The following is an 18433-nucleotide window of genomic DNA, read 5'->3' on the forward strand; positions in this document are numbered from 1 at the left end:
AAAAAAAAAAAAAAAAAAAGAGTATATTCCTTTTTCCTTGTGTATGTATTTTATCTTCCACTGAGCTCCCCATGATAAGTCAGGGCTTTTGCAGAGATAATAGTCAGATTTTGTATTTTAACTCTTCTGTAGCTCTCTCATTTACAAAATTTCCCTTCTAAATTTCCAATTTTGTGTCTACTTTAAACTCTATAATCTGCCCTCTAGGGTTTGGGTTGGGTATGCTGAAGACTATTCCTAAACAATAAAGCTTCAAACCCACAGTTCTTACGTATAAGATAAAATAACAACATTTTAATATTAACTGCTTCTCAAGTTCCTGACGGCTTTTGTTTTTTTCTAATGACTTCAAATCGTTGTTTCTAATGCTTTTGTCCATGTTTCATAATTTTTACCTATGGGAGGAATAACTGGACCTTTTCACTCCATTCTTACTATCTCTATTTTATTTCATATACAACATCCCTAATTCCCATGTTTATTGCTCAATATCCTTTTCTCTCAACCCATGTCCCAATCTAGAATGACCACCTAATATTAACTGGCCAATCTGAGTACACAAGTCTCTGGATGAAGTAATTGGTACAAATGATGGGCAAATGAAGAAAGTCAGGCTAATATCTGTCTCTCTCTCTCTCTCTCTTTTTGTTTTTTACATAGTTTATGGCCAAAAAGTAATACACAAGTTCAATAAGGAAACATTTAGACATGAATGATAATAAAAACAGAAATTGTTTTGTTTGTGAAATGCACCTAAAAATTGCTTAAGGGAAAATTTACGGTTTAATTTTTTTATTTCAACTTTTATTTTAGATACAGGGAGTACATGTGCAGATTTGTTACATGGGTGTATTGCACCCAGGTAGTGAGCATAGTACCCAATAAGTAGTTTTTCAACCCATGCTGCCATCATTTCCTTCCTTCTCTAATAGTCCACAGTATCTATTGTTCCCATGTTTATGTCCATGTGTACTCAATGTTTAGCTCCACTTATAAGTGAGAACATGCAGTATTTGGCTTTCTGTTCCTGCATTAATTCACTTAGGGCTATGGCCTCTAGATCCATCCATGCTTCTGCAAAGGACATAATTTTGTTCTTTTTTATGACTGCTTGGTATTGCATAGTATATATGTAGCACGGTTTCTTTAACCAATCATTCATTGATGGGAACTTAGGTTAATTCCATGTCTTTGCTATTGTGAATAGCATGGTGACGAACATATGAGTGTGTGTGTCTTTTGGTATAATGATCTATTTTCCTTTGGGTATATATCCAGTAATAGGATTGCTGAGTTGAATGATAGCTCTGTTTTAAGTTCTTTGAAAAATCTCTAAACTGTTTTCCATAGTGGCTGAACTAATTTACGTTCCAACCAACAGTATATAAACATTCCCTATTCTTCTGAGCCTCACCAGCATCTGTTGGTTTTTTGAATTTTTAATAATAGCCACTCTGACTTTTGGGAGATGGTATCTCATTATGGTTTTGATTTGCATTTCTTGGATGATTAGTGATGCTGAGCATTTTTTCATATGTTTATTGGCAAATCGTATGTCTTCTTTTGAGAAGTATCTGTTCATGTTCTTTGCTCATTTTTAATGCAATCATATGTTTTCTGCTTGTTGACTTGTTTAAGTTCCTTATAGACTTTTGGATAGTAGGCCTTTGTCTGATGCATAGTTTGTGAATATTATCTCCCATGCAGTAGGTTTCAGTAGGTTATTTGTCTACTCTATTTAGAGGTTTTTTTAATTTTATTTTTATTTTTAGTTGTGCAGAAACTCTAGTTTAATTAGGCCCATTTGTCCATTTTTGTTTTCATTTAAATTGCTTTTGGTGACTTAGCCAAAAATTATTTGCAAAGGCCAATATCATGAGGATTACTTCCTAGATTTTTTTTTTTTTGCTAGGATTTTTATAGTTTGGGTATTACCTTTAAATCCTTAATTCATCTTGAGTTGATTTTTATATGTGGTGAAAGGTAAGAGTCTAGTTTCAATCTTGTGCATATGGCTAGCTAGTTATCCCAGCACCCTTTGTTTAATAGGGAGTCTTTTCCCCGTTGCTTATTTTTATTAGTGTTGTCAAAGATCAGATGGTTGTAGGTGTGAGGCTTTATTTCTGAGTTTTTTTTTTTTTCTGTTCCATTGATCTATGTGTTTGTTTTTGTACCAGCACTATGCTTCTTTGGTTACTAGATTTTTATGGTCTTATAGTATAGTTTGAGGTTGGGTGTTGTAATGACTCCAGCTTTGTCTTTTTACTTCAAATTGCTTTGGCTATTTGTGATCTTTTTTTGGTTCCACATGAATTTTAGAATACTTTTTTTCTAATTCTGTGAAGAATGATGTGGTAGTTTGGTAGGAATAGCACTAAAATTGTTTATCTGTCTAGTAGCCTTTTGGTGGAGTCTTTAGGGTTTTCTAGATATAGAATCATATTGTCAGTAAAGAGAGATGGTTTTAAATTCTGATATTAGTAAAGAAGATAGTAACAAAATCATAATCCATGCTTAAAATTAAGAATGTAAAAGAAAAGTAAATTTAACCCAAAATAAAGAGAAGGATGCAAATAATAAGGACATGAAAAGTAAAATGTAAAAGAGGAAAAAGAAAATCAACAATATCACAATTTGAATCTTTGCAGTTCTTACAGAAATTGATAAATTCCTAAGAAGACTGATCAGGAATAAAAAGAAAGAAATTACAAAAGCAGAGATGAAAGAGAGAATATTAATTCAGGTCCTACAAATATTGGGAGCAAGTTACTATCAATAAATGAGAAAATTTAGATTTTAACAAATTCTCTTAAAACCACAGCCTACCAAAATAAAATTATGTTAAAACAATTGATTTTAAACTATAAAACTTCCCAGGATGAAAACTCTAGTTCAAGGTTGTTTTATTACTTAAAAGATAAAACAAGCTTACACAAATTCTTTCAGGAAATAAAGATGTTGGAGAATCATTAACATCTCGTTTTATGAAACCAGAATAGCACTAAAACTGAAACCCAAGAAGTATATTAGCAGAAAACAAAATTAGAGACCACTATAATGTATTAAAATACTTTCAAAAATGTTTCTAACAAAATAATAGAAAACATATTACATCAGTGTATATGAAGGACAATATTCCATGTCAAAGGGGATTTATGCTAAGAGTACAAGACTGATTTATTTTTTGAAAATACATTAACATAATTCACAACACTAACAGACAAAAGGTGAAACATTAATCTATTCACCTCAATACTTGTGAAAAAAATGTATTTGTAAAAATCAATATTTATTCTTGGTAAATGCTTTGTTTCTATGAAAAACATAAAGCTAACATCATACTTAATTGCAAAATATTGAACTCCTCCTCCTAAGATGTCCACTCTTTTCAACTATGTACAACACCTTATTAAAAGCCCAAACCAGTGTGCTAATGCAAGAAAAGATATAAAAGGTACATTTATTTGGAGAGAATAATTAAACTTTCTTCATTTGCAGATGATGTGACTGAATACCTAGAAAATATTGCTACATCTGCAAAAATAGCTACTAGAACTAATAAGCTCATTTAGCAAGATCTCAAGTTATGATAGATTGATAGGTAAATAAATAGATGACAGATCAAATTAATTTTTTATATTAGTAACAGAAATAAGAAATGAAATTTTAAAGTGTCAATTTTAGTAGCATCAAAAATATAAGACAGCTAGAATTAAATTTAACAAAAATGATGAAGTATATGAAGTATCCTACACTTAAAACTATAAAATTAGATGGGCCAAAAATTAAGTTAAACCCAAATATGAATGACTTCATAATCGTCAGGGTAGAAAAATTTTTTACCAGAACCGAAAACACATAGACTTAGAAATATTAACAAATGCAAGGCCAATATTAATTTATTTAAAAACCTCGATATTGTAAACATATGAATACCCCAAACTTATCCATATATTTGATGCCTTCTTAATCAAAATTCCAACAAGCTTTGCTATAGAAATTCATAGACTAATTCTAAACTCATACATATATTCCAATTTAACTTCCACAAAGGTGCCTGTGTGATGAAATGAAGAAAGGAAAATCTTTCCAACAGATGGTACTAAAATAACTGCGTTTTGGTATAAGAAAAACAAAACCCCTAATTCCTCTTTTGTTTTATGTACACAAATTATACAAAATGGAGCACAGGCCTAAATGAAGAAACAAAAATATAGAGCGGCTACAATACGACATAGGGGAATATCTTCATTATCGTAGGGTAGGAAAAGATTTTTTAGCCAGAACATAAAACATAGACTTAGAAAATTAACAAATGAAACTATGAAAATTAAAAACTGCTTATCAAGGAGCAGAAAGGCAGAGGAAATTATATAACTACTTTATAAGAAATACCCATTTCTATTTAGCTAAACATAGATGAGTATATATATTTCCACAGAGTTGTAGAAATAAGTTTTAGTGTTTAATTCATAATAATGAAAAACTAGAAATAGCCCAATGTTCATAAGCAAGTGAATAAATAGGTTGTGGAATATTCATACAATGAAATAATATCTAGCAATTAAAAGGAATCAATATGCAACAGCACGGATAAATCTGAAAAACATGTTGAGTGAAAGAAGAGAGAAGCAACAGAGTACATATACAGTATGATTCCATGTATGAGTTTACAGAACAAGAAAATGTTAAAATGGTTGCAGAAATCAGCTCAGTGATTGTCTCTGGCATTTTGATTAGAAAGAAATATGAGGAACCTCTCTGGAGTAATAAAAATGTTCTGGATCTTGAATTCAGATCTGATTTCCTATGCACATGTGTTTGTCAGCACTCACTCTACATTCGTGATCTGTGCATCCTACTGTATTAAATAATATCTCAGTTTTAAAATATATTGTCTTATTGATGTGAATTGCAGATATAGAAGCTTGACAAGGTCTTCTTGGAAAATGATTCTTTTTTTAAAATTTTAATTTAGTTTACTTCAATCATTACATTTTTCATAATTATAAGACAATAACAAAACCAGGAAATTGATATTGGAATATGTGTGTATATTTTTATGTTATTTTATGGCATGTGTAGGTTTATTTAACCATCACCAAAATCAAGATGTATTCCATCTCTCCTGTGCTACTTTTTTATAGTCACACTCACCACCTACCCTCACCATTAATAACCTCTGACAAACACTAATTTGTTTTTGCTCTTTATAATTGCTATTTTCAGAATTTTATATAAATAGAATCATAAAGTATGTGACCTTTTACAATTTTTTTCCCTCAACATAATACACTTGAGACTCATCTAAATCAATATCAATAGTTCATTCACTTTTAATGCTGAGAAATATGCCATGATATGGATATACCACAGTTTGTTTTACGTACATCTATTGAGGGACATCTTTTAATCTCCAGTTTTGGGCTATTACAAATAAAGCTGTTCTTAACATTTCAACACAGGGTTTTGTATAGATGTAAATTTTTATCTCCTTGAGGGAAAAGCCCAAAGTAATTATAAGGTGGTATGGTAAGTATATGTTTTGTTTAAAAAGGAACTGACAAACTATTTTTCCAAAGTAGCTGCACCATTTTGCATTCTCACCAGCAGTTTACGAGAGATCCTGTGTCTTCACAGCCTTGTCAGCATGTGGTATTATCGCTATTTTCTTTTTTTAGGTTTTTTGTTGTTGTTTGTTTACAGTCCAACTTTTATTTTAGGTTCAAGGGGGTATATGTGCAAGTTTTTTACATGAGTAAATTGGGTTTCACAGGGGTTTGATGTACAGATGATTTTGTTACCAGGTAATCAGCATAAGGCCTGATAATTTTCCAATCCTCACCCTCCTGCCACCTTAGGTCCTGGTGTCTATTTTTTCCTTCTTTGTGTCTATATGTATTCAATGTTTAGCTCCCACTTACAAATGAGAACATTCAGTATTTGGTTTTCTGTTACTATGTTAATTCGCTTAGAATAATGGCCTACAGCTTCATCTATGTTGCTACAAAGGACATGATCTCATTCTTTTTTAAGGCTGTGTAGTATTCCATGGTGTACACGTACCACATTTTCCTTATCCACTTTACCATTGATGAACATCTGGATTGACTCCATGTCTTTCATACTGTGAATAGTACTGTGATGAACATACATATAAATATGCTTGTGTCTTTATAGTAGAATTATTTAAATTCTTTGGGTATATACCCGGTAATGGTATTGCTGGGTCAAATTTCTGCCTCTAGGTCTTTGAGAAATCTCCAGGCTACTTCCCACAGTGACTGAACTAATTTACATTACCACCAGCAGTGTCTAAGCATTCCCTTTTCTCCACAACTTTGCAAACATCTGTTATTTTTTGGCTTTTTAATAGCCAGGAAAACAATTTCCATTGAAAAGAGAATCAATAAATATTTGCAGTTTAGAGAAAATATACATTGTAAAATTACTTTGGTTTATGATGCTTTTTAAAATGAAATGTGATGTTCACTTTTGGATGAGTCAACTCTCTGTTTTATGACTGTCATAAACCTAACTCTTATTTCCATTAAAAGTAAATATGTGAATTTGTGTTTAAGTTAAACAAAATACTATATATGCCAGTTCCTAAAAAAGACATATGTTCTTTGAGACAAGCAAACTGCATTATAACTATGCCTCAATTGTGTCTTACTTATGAGTTGGTATTTTTTTTTTTTGATGCTAAAAGCTTGAAGTGAGATGATTGTGAGAGTTAGACCGTTTGTATCTGATATTCAGACAATTAAATGATATTAAGCTGGAGCTGTTGGCTAAACTGATAATTTAGTTTTCCGTTAAGGTCTCACGCTTTAATGGAATACTGAAAACACATATCACTCATCAACTGCCAAAAATGTTCACTTCTTTGCTAAACATGTTTTTCCCTGTAGATAAAATATCACTTTTGCTTGCTAATTTCAAGATATTTTTGTCTTTAGTCTTTTGGAAGTTCGACTATGATGTGTCTTGGTATAGAATTATTTGATTTTATCCTGTTTAGTATTTGCTCAACAACAACAAAAGAAAATGGAAAGAAAAAGTAAGTGGAAACTTTCTTGGTTTTTAGCATGATGAGCTGTTTTCTATTGGAACCTGGGTATTTGAGTTATCTTGTTATGACACTTTGGATCTTATTTAAACCTTCTGGGTTTTTGTTGTTGTTGTTGTTTTGGAGACAGAGTCTCGCTCACTCTCCCAGGTTGGAGTGCAGTGGCATGATCTCAGCTCACTGCAACCTCCGCCTCCCAGGTTCACACCATTCTCCTATCTCAGCCTCCGGAGTACCAGGGACTACAGGCGCCCACCACTATGCCCGGCTATGGTTTTTTTTTTTTGTTTTTTTTTTTTGTATTTTCAGTAGAGATAGGGTTTCACCATGTTAGCCAGGATGGTCTCGATCTCCTGACCTCGTGATCCGACCATCTCGGCCTCCCAAAGTGCTGGGATTACAGGTGTGAGCCACCATGCCTGGCCTAAACCTTCTGTTTTACCTTGCTTCTTTTAACACTGCTCCAACAGCAGAAAGTGGGAGTGCTGACATTTACTACTAGATTAGGCTAGAAGTCCAGATTCCCCATTCAGCCTCTGTTGACTTCAGAAAAGGGAATACTCTTAAGGAGAGAATCCTCCTTACTGCTGGGCTGGGTGGGATTTCCAGCTCCCCACTCTCTTTTGCTTACCCTACCTTGACCATTCTGAACGGGTGCCCCTTTAGGGCTCCCTTAGCCTCCACTGACATCACTGAGGATTATGTTGGGAATGGGTATTTGGTGTCATAAGAATTGACACTGAGACAAAGGATCTCTCAGCAAGGCTAACTTACTTTCTGCGGAAAGGGTGTCACTTGCTAGCAGTCTTGCCATGAGAGCACACACGAGCAAAGGAGGCAGGGTAATTTATTACCTGATGCATCCATCCTATGGCTGTGTCCAGTTTCCATCGGCTGGAACAGGACCTCACATTCTGTGCTTGTCCCAATTGGCTAGCAACTTAAAACTTTCCAAAAGAGGTGAAAGCAGAGGAGAACAAAGGAATAGAGGAAGTAACTTGTGGAATGCTGAGAAAAGCAAAAACACCTCCAAATAAGGAAGAGGAACAGGCTATGACCTAATGCTTGCTTGGACCTGTTTAGACATACCAGAGCAGATATCTTAGGCTAAAATGTAGGAGCTAAAAACACAAAGTATATTGATTTCTTTATTATGGCTAGCAGATATTTAAGAGTATTAGCACAGATATTTGAGTAAATTTTGCTTCTCAGAGAGGTTACTATTTATTCTCAATTTGACTGGGAGGAAAGTCCCTTTGAAGAGGAACCTCTACTTCACTTTTATTACCTCTGGGAAGTGGTGAAAGTCCTGACTCTGCAGTAGGTGTCTTCGACACCACAAAGTGCTTTGCTTCTTCCAAGTAAGAGTGGAAATCCCAGGTTCCTACATGGTCTCCACAAACACCTCCATGGGAGATAGGGTGAATAGAAGAGTATAAATAGCTAAAGCATATTGTAGGCTAAAAGGATTTCACCAAAATATCTATGAACCAAGGTGATTGAAATAAACAGTATTTTCATTTCTCCCAAACTTCTGGACATAAAACATTAAACAAAGTGTTCAGAAGAAACAGCTGAACAATCATACTTAACAATCATTTGATAATAACTGGAAAACTTATGATGAATTACTCAGAAACTGAAAGAAAATTGAATGTTAATGAAAAACAGTGAACACCTTTCTTTACAAGTTAAGTAGAGTCCTTATTATTTTGGGAACATAGAAAAAGGAACTGATAAAATTATCCTCCATTTAAATTACTGAATTCGAACTTTAGGTGATAGATCATTAATCTATGGAATGGTATATAACTTGGGATGGAATTCAGTGAGAATCGAGTAGCCATTACTATTAAAAATAATTCATTAAAACTCCTTTAATGATTTTCTTCATGTTCCATAAATAAGAATTTCCAGTGTTATCTGTCTGTAAAAATAAAACATTTTGCCCAATAAAATGGCATTTCTGATCTGTTTTGTTTTTATAAAAAAATAAATACTTATCATGATATATAAAGCCTAATTTATAATTTTACTTTAAAATTTTAACTATCACACTTAATAACATTTTCTCTTTTATATAATGTATAATAAAAACTTATTTTGCAATCAACCACCAAGCATTTTGTTATAGAGAAGTACAAGGCAATCAACCAAAGATGTATGCATGTATATATATATATGTGTGTGTGTGTGTGTGTGTGTGTGTGTGTATTAGAAATGTTCAAAACTATAAGTAAATGTTCAAAAGTATAAGTAAAGGCATAAGGCAGTCAACAAAAGATGTATACACATAAATATATAGAGAGAGGGTATGTGTGTGTGTATTAGAAATTTTCAAAAAGAAAAATAAGATATATATTAATGGAAGATGTAAAACAATAAATTACTGTTGCATTTAAATTGTGTTGAATACATTTTTTTTTAATGAGCTAGCAGGACTATGTTAAAACAGTAATATATATAATATATGATAGTTATTTATCTCCATATGTAAATAAATATTTAGCAGTCCCCAATATAAAGGGAACTTCCCAAGGAGATCTGAAACAATCTGAGATATTACTTATTATATTTTTCATTTCTGTAATCCCATTTTTTTATCGCTTTTATAATTTTTATTGTTTTCATATGTTTCAAGGAAATTTGTAATTACTTATTGAATCAATCTTATGGAGGCTACTTTAAAATCACTTTCAATTCTGCTATCTGGTTCACTTGGTACTGGCATCAATTGGTTGTCTTTTCTCACTTAATTGAGATTGTATTGGTTCGTGGTATCAGGGATGATTTTCAGTTGAATCTTGGCACGTTTAATATTATGGTAAGGTCTCCATATTTAGACTTAGTGTGTGGGTTCTGGAAACCATCCCGGGCCTTGTTGACACAGACTCTGGAGTCAAAGAGCTCACCACCTATCAACACTGGGCCAAGAGACAAGTTGAGCTTCCCAAGTTTTTCTGGCAATGATCATCCTGCTACTACATCCTGTCTCACATCAACTTGTGTGAGACAGAGGATAGATTGCTCTTCTAGGCACTGCTGGCCATGCATCTATGGGCAGATGAGGTCTAAATGGCTGGTGCAAGATGGAGATTGAATTAGGATTCAAGCTTTCTTGGTATTGCAGCTACAAACAGATTAGAGCTCTCATTGCCATTGGTGATGAATCTCCCTATGAAGCCTCTGTTGGGCTTCCTTTTTCTTTTCCTTTGACCAAAGACAATGGATTTTACCTTTCCTTTATTTGTTTTTGTCTATGCCTGTTGCCAGTTCAAGGTTTTAAGCTGTAGGGCTTTCCACATCCCAGTCTGGGATTTATGAGAGATAAAATAAATCCTAGGAAGCTTACTGTGGTGTTGTTCTTCAAGTCCTGAGGTATGTGGTCAGTCCACCTTCTCTTTCTTTTTCACCTTTTAGAGTCATTTTGTGATTGTCTATTGAATCCTTTCCAGATTATTTGGTTGTATTTAGAGAAGAAGGACAGAAAAATAGTGAATATACATCATCTTGTCTGGGAACCTGAATAGGTTAAACTTTTCAAGAGACTGAAAATTATTTTCAAAATTTCAGACTATTTTATCACTTACACATCTCTAAGAATAGTGTATGAGTTATAGTTCTTTCAAATCCTCACCAGTACTGGTATGGTCAATCTTTTTTTCTTAATTTTAAATATTTGAACACTTATGTAGTAGAATCATATTGTGTTTTTAATTTGTATTATCTAATAAATGATAAGGCTGAGTATCTTTTCAAGTACTTATTTCCCATCTAATTATATCTTTGTACTGAACTGCCACAAGATAGTACAACCTATAGTACAATGGAAACGGGAATTTCAACTCTTTTATTTCTTATTTTATTTATTTTTAGAGATGGGATCTCACTATGTTATCCAGGCTTGTCTCAAACTCCTGGCCTAAGGCAATCCTCCCCGCCTTAGCCTCCTGAGTCACTGGGATTACAGGCATGAGCAAACACCACTGACTTGTTGCTTATTTTTAGAAGTCTTTCCTAACACCCCTACTCTATACATCTTTCTGACATCCTGGTCCAGTTGTTTTTATCTTACCTCATCTAATCATTGTTGTAGTTCTCAGTTTACTACAGTGCTGCTTACTACAATACACTTTTCATGGGCACAATCTTCTTTCCTCCAAAGGAGTATAAACCTCTTGTAAGAAGATATCATTTCTTGTATTTTTCTGAGTTCTCCTGCAATGCTTGGAGCAGTCTTTTATACACTGTAGATCTTTCTTAAGTACCCAGAAAGGGAGTCAATGATTAAAGGGAAATAGTATATTTGTGGTGAGTGGTGTCAATGAAATCCAGAGCTATGCAGTAGTTAAGATAGCAAAATGTATTTTATTCAGGAGCTATTGCAATAGAGAAAAACAGATGTTCATTTAACACTGGGCTCAATTTTGAATACAGTGTGGAAAAGCGGAGATCCATAGCCAAAGGATGGGTAGTGGAGTCAGTGAATATGACTCCACATCAGGAGTAAGGAGGAATTCTCACTGAACTAATCTAACAGAACACTTGCTGAAGACAGGCCAGGATGATCATATATTACCCAGAGGTTGGTGGAGGATGAGGAATTTTATTAGATATTGAGGGTGACTGAATATCAATGGTAAGGGATTCTCTCCAACCTGACTTAGCAAGGTTCTTGCTACAATTAGGTGGTACAGACTCAACAAGGATGGACAATCTGAAGTCCAGTTGAGAAGAGAGCTTAGAGGAGTGTGACTAAACTCTGGTCTAGGTGAGCATTTTTGTCAGCAAGAGAATGAATTGAATAAGCATTAGGGTTGCAAATTTTATTCACCCTTCCTGCCAAAAACAAAACATAAAGTAGCAGAAAGCATTGTTTATGGGCAGGATATAAACTCTGCAAGTTTAAAATCTCCAGAGACTCCCAGAAGAGTTTTACAAGTCACATGTTACACAAAGCACTATAACTAATGAGAACAAATTACAAAATTGGGTGAGGAAGTTACCTGCTTTCTCGGTGAAAGAGAGAGGAATCCCTTAGGATCTCCTAATCAAAACCAAACCTCTAGAGCTCAGGAATCTCAAGCACTTATAATAATCAAACTATACCTCTAAATCCATAGAAAGGAAGGTTCTAAACCACTGTAATTTAGTGGGCAGTGGGGGCTGATCACATCAAGTATGGCCTAACCTCACAACTCCTGTCACAGAACTCTAGAGCCATGGAATATTACAGCTTGCATGAACTCAGGACCTTTTTTCTTACTTCCCATCTGGGGAAACTCAAATTCAGAAGATGCAGCAGCTTTCACAATGTCACTAAGCTAGCACCAATGTTTTTCATATTAAATCAATCTCTGTCTCTTTCGAGCGGTGAAAAAAGTATGCTTCCAGCGATATTGTGAAGATTATCTTTTGGAAGAATATAATCGTGACAGTGAATTGGCTTTGGAGCCCGATAAAATTAACGAGGTAGGAAACTATTCTAGATGGTTTTACTTTCTTCTCCTTATAACTAATTGTCACTACAAAAAGAAAGGGTCATTGGGATAAAATTACATATCTTTTCCATATCACCAGTTCTCTTTGGAAAGTGTGTGTGCATATGTGTATGTGTATACACACATATATATGTGTGTCATACATATGTCATATATATGTCATATGTGTGTCATATGTGTATATATATACCACCACATATATGTATATAACATATATATATATGTGTCAGTGGATTCATAACTCAAATTTGACACAGGTGGATTTAGGGACAACTTCAGAGATAGATGAGGTAGGGTGGGACATAATATCCTCAAAACACATACACACACACACACACACACACACACACACAATCTTGCACACATTTGGAATATACCAGAAGTAGAGATTCTGACATTTATACTCTACTGCTGATGATTCACCAAGGAAATATTTAGCACACAGTCAAGTAAGGACTAGATAAGGAAAGACCTATTTTGGAATTCGTATGGGTGATTATTTGCATTTTCAAAATGCTTATGAATTTAATGGTGACTTTAAAAACAGCATCTCCTCCAACCCCTTTGCTGCCTCCTAGTCCCTGTCTCAAATCCCAGGGCTGTGTTGGAAGAGGTAGAACACGTGTAAAATCAGACTGTTTTTTTCTGGTAGTATGTTAGAAAAAGCTTGGGTTTTGTACCAAGGACATCAAGTACTAAAATAACTTATTGCTATGCTAATCTGTTTTATATTTTCCCTTTGCTATATTTAATCCTTTAGTTCTAGAATCCACATAATTTCCTTTCTTACAGAGTTAGGGTGAAGGGTCAAGAGTGCTTTGGAGCCTTGGTGTGTGAAGCGCTCTACTGACAGGAGGAATTACAGTGACTTAGGAATAAGTAGAAGGAATCTATTGAAGCCTAATACTTCTGGAAGGAAAAAGATGCCTCTGAAATAGTTGAAAATGTAGCAGAATGCTGATCATAGAGAAAAGTGGAACAATCATCTACAAGTAGATTTGGAAACCAAAGATACTCATACTCAATGTGGTTACTAAAGAGGCTCACACCAAAAGGCCTCAAGAGGAAGCCCCGGGTTTTAATAGAAATGGTCCTCTATAATGTTCCCTTAGGTAAGAGAACAGAAATATGGTCTTCTTATTGGGAAATGATTGCTCACTAGGAAGAGTAGATACAGTGAGTGGAAGGGAAACGGAATGGAGAAACAGTTGATAGGAGATAAGAAAAGATTAAGTCATGTGATTCTTGTATGACTGTCAGAGAGTAAGAATCTTGTAAGGTCTAAGAAGACAAAGCACCAAAGGCGCCTTTAAAGTAGAGTCTAGAGGGTTGTGGATTATTTCAGGAGCCACTTATAATTCAGACCATTTTTCTACTGTGTCTTCTGACTCTCAGTGATAAGTTAGACTCTTCCATGAGAATGCTTAATCTTAGCCTAAACAAAACCTAATTAGAGTGGAAAGTCTGTTAACCTCCATGCTCAAAAATCAAATGCTATGCAGTGCTGAATAACAAAGGAAAACAAAACTCATTTATATACTAACCACTTTTTTGATGATTAACTCATCCATCTAACATTCGCCAGGAATTATTACCTCCTTAAAGTGCTCTATGTTATTACTCTGAAAATACAAAATATAAGACTTATAGTCCCTTTCTTGAAGCACTAAGCATTGATAAATGAAAAGAATATACAGTTCAAGTCAAAACTCTTTGCATCTAGTCTCAAATATGCCACTTCCGAGACACAATTTTATTTCTAAAATAAGTAGTCACATTTGTCCTACCCATTTCACAGCTGTCCCATGCACTTTATATTTATGCTGTGAAGAGTAAAATCAATAAACACTTGAAATAGTTTGGAAAAATATAAACCTCATAAATGCTAGTTATTAAATATGTTAACATATGGGGCAGAGAAAACAGTAGCTCAATATACTACAGGGTTGAAACAATGTGTTAAATATAAGGACAAACAACATGCTATAGAAATCAGAGGAGTATGAGATTAAATCAGATGTCGCATTATTGAGAAATTTATACAATTATTAAATGCCACTTATTTTCTTTGAATGCTGAGCTTGGAATTAACAAAATAGACACAATCTCAATTGCCACCTGCACTACGCTTGTGTAGTCTGCTTATCAAAACCATCCACATATTTAATTAATTACTCTTAATCCTAAGGGTCCTAGGTTTCCCTATCTTTCTTCTTTCCCTCTTCTCAGAGTAAAAATAATGACACTTTTTTTTTTTTTTTTTTTTTTACTTTCCTTTAAAATTCTAGGACCTAAATACATTCTCCAAGAAGGGTTAATGACTTTGGGTTTCTCCAACATTGCAAGTCATTGTCCAAGTTTTGTCCTAAAATTACTTGGAAACCAATTCTCGATATTTACACAGTAAATATTTATAGAGCATACAATGTGTGGAAGTTTCTGTGTTGGACCCTGACTCTGTCTATTATCCACCTAAAAGTTTTCTCTGTGTTCAGAAGCTCATCCAAATAAAGCTCACCTAATGCATCTGAACCTCCTTTATCTGAGCATCAACTGGAGTGTTTCCTCCCATATTATATCACCTGCTCATAAAATCCTTTTAAGAATAGGCCAGAGCAAGCCTTCTTGTCATATACATAGTGATGTCATATACTAAGTCATCACTAATTAGCTGCTGAATAAAGGAAGCAATGAATGGATGAAAAATGAGAAAAACACATTACCTACATATAAATAGTTTTGCTAAACTACATGAAAAAGCACTGGTAATTGTAATTCTGATGATTTATTTTAGTCATCACAATTTTCATTTGATGGTATCATTCAAAAGTTAAATGTTTATTGTTGTTTCTTTCAAATTTCAGACATTCAAACGATGAAGATCAACCAGACAGTACTGAAGGAATTCATTCTTGTTGGCTTTTCTGTGTACCCACATGTACAGACATTTCTTTTTGTGGTCTTCTTTTGTCTCTACCTTCTCACCCTTGCAGGTAATCTGACCATCATGGGCCTAACCTGGGTGGACAGGTCCCTCCACACCCCTATGTATCTCTTCCTTTGTTAACTCTCCTTCTCTGAGACCTGCTACACACTGGCCATCGTCCCAAAGATGTTGAAAGATCTACTGGTCAAGGACAGAAGCGTTTCAGTTATAGGTTCTAGCTTACAGATGTGCTTCTTCTTGGGACTTGGTGGTACACACAGTATCATCCTCACTTTGATGGGGTATGACCGCTTCCTGGCCATCTGTAACCCTCTAAAATATCCACTGCTTATGACCAACATTGTATGTGGACAACTTGTGGCCTCTGCTTGGACTGCAGTCTTCTTTATCTCTCTTACAGAGACTGCACTGATATTCAGGGGCTCTTTCTGCAGACCTAACCTTGTCAAACACTTCTTCTGCCACGTGCGGGCAGTTATTAGGCTGTCCTGTATAGATAGTAATCTCACAGAATTCATTGTAACACTGATCTCAGTGTCCGGCTTGCTGGGTACCTTTTTGCTCATCATCCTGACTTATGTCTTCATTATTTCTGCTGTCCTCAGGATTCCTTCAGCTGAGGGCAAGCAGAAGGCCTTCTCCACCTGTGCCTCCCATCTCACAGTGGTTATAATCCACTTTGGTTTTGCATCTATTGTTTATTTGAAGCCAGAAGCCTCAGGAGATGACACACTCATAGCAGTCCCTTATACTGTCATTACCCCCTTCCTCAGCCCCATCATATTCAGCCTGAGGAATAAGGACATGAGAAATGCTTTTAGAAGAATGATGGGAAACACAACTGCCTTGAAAAATAATCTTAAGTTGTTGCTGCTTGTTTGAAGAATGACTCAATGTCCCCAGAATTCAATAGGGGCATTTATCCTGTGACCTCTGGAGAAACCTATACCATTTGCCTTGTTCCAGAGGTTGGGATATAAGAAGCAAGTGACTCAGATTGGGAATTATGTCAACACAGGCATCTACTTAGCTTGTTAGAAAAGCTGTCCAACCCTTCTATTATCCAGTGTCAGAAGAAGAATGTCCCTGCAGATTTAAGATTCTGATAATCAACTTCCAGGTGTCCTGCACTATTCATGAATTGAGTAAAAAGCGTGGAAGGAAAAAATAGCATATAAAACCACTGCACTGAGAGATGTTTTAAATATCTAAAGATGTCAACCATGGCTCAGGCTTGTAAAACAGCAAATAAAACCATTGCACTGAGAGACGTTTTAAATATCTAAATATGTCAACCGTGGCTCAGGCTTGTAATCCCACCACTTTGGGAGGTCGAAGTGAGCAGATCACTTGAGGCCAGAAGTTTGAGACAAGCCTGGCCAACATGGTAAAACCCCACCTCTACTAAAAATACAAAAATTAGCTGGACATGGTGGTGGGTGTCCGTAATCCCAGCTACTCGGGAGGCTGAGGCAGGAGAATAGTTTGAACCCAAGAGGCAGAGTGAGCAGAGACCATGCCGTTACAATCCAGCCTGGGTGACAAGAGCAAAATTCCGTCTCAAATAATAATAACAACAATAATAATAACAATAAAAGATGTAAAAGTTAAGGATTTTTTTTTAGGCAAATGCTATGAAGCACTGAAATGCACCTCCCATGAGACAAATCATTTCTGATAAGAGATGTAAGAGTATTGATCTAATTTTGAGTTCTGTTACTTATGGGAATGTTATGAAATAAATGAAATGATGGATAAATTTATTATGCACAGTAACTGATTAAATTTATCCCTGACCATGACACTCTTTCTTTGGGATTATTTTCATGACACAGGTGCAGACAAAAATCTCTGCTACCTTCAATCTGTAGCCATTACTTAGTGGCAAGTATTTTCTTTTACTTTGGTTCCACTCCTGACAATTGGTTATTCAATCTAGGGAAGCTAAAAGTCTCAAAAATAAATACTATTTACTCCCTTATTATGGATGCAGAGGATGTTACGTCAAGTCTAGACTCAAGACCCTGAACCTAAATTTGGACCAATTAGCCTGCTTGTGCCTGATATAGTGACTGTGGTGGGGATTGCTAGTTGCCAGAAATAAGTAAGTAAGTGGAAGCTGAAAATACCCATAGACTCATGCCCATATGGGCACTTGCTTTATGACAAGTAAAGCATTTCCGTACAGTGAGAAAATGATAGACTTTCAATATAACTGGTGCTAGGAAAATAGCATATCCATATGAAAAAAACAAAATCTGAAAAAAAAATCAATTTCAGGAAATCAAAAACTAAATTTGAAAAGTGAAGAAATAAAACTTTTAAAAAGTAATTAAGAAGATATCTTCACCAACTTGGGATACAAAATACTGTTAAACTGTATGTAAAATTTTTGACTAAAGTGAAAAGGCCGATTAAATCAAAATTGAGACATTTTATTCATCAAAAAGACACTATTGAGAGAGTGGAAAAGAAAGCCAAATCATATAGCTATAAAGAAATTTCAGAGTGATAAGTATGAAATTTAGGATCATAATTACTTTTAGAAGGAGGGTCTGTGATTGGGCAGGACGAGGGTCACATGAAAAACTCCTGGGCCAGGCGTGTTGGCTCACACCTGTAATCCCAGCACTTTGGGAGGCTGAGGCAGGCAGATCACCTGAGGTCAGGAGCTCGAGATCAGCCTGGCCAACATGGCAAAACCCAGCCTCTACTAAAAATACAAAAATCGGACAGGTGTGGTGGAGTGCGCCTGTAATCCCAGCTACTAGGGAGGCTGAGGCAGAAGAATCGCTTAAACCAGGGAGGCGGAAGTTGCGGTGAGACAAGATCGCACCACTGCACTACAGCCTGGGCAACAGAGGAAAAACTCCTGATGGGTGAAGTTCTTTTCCTTGGTCTAGGTAGTACTTG

At 35.1% G+C, this 18433-nt stretch overlaps 1 protein-coding gene across 1 annotated transcript; it reads left to right on the plus strand.

The window, feature by feature from the left end:
- Positions 1-10161: 10161 nt before the first annotated feature.
- OR10X1 (olfactory receptor family 10 subfamily X member 1) lies at positions 10162-16402 on the plus strand. Its single transcript, XM_017875540.1, is given in 3 exon segments — positions 10162-10234; positions 12444-12544; positions 15368-16402. Coding segments are annotated over 3 exon segments (1209 nt in total).
- Positions 16403-18433: the final 2031 nt, after the last annotated feature.

This window comes from Rhinopithecus bieti, unplaced genomic scaffold (assembly GCF_001698545.2).
Source record: "Rhinopithecus bieti isolate Rb0 unplaced genomic scaffold, ASM169854v2 scaffold_10132, whole genome shotgun sequence".
Lineage (NCBI taxonomy): Eukaryota > Metazoa > Chordata > Mammalia > Primates > Cercopithecidae > Rhinopithecus > Rhinopithecus bieti.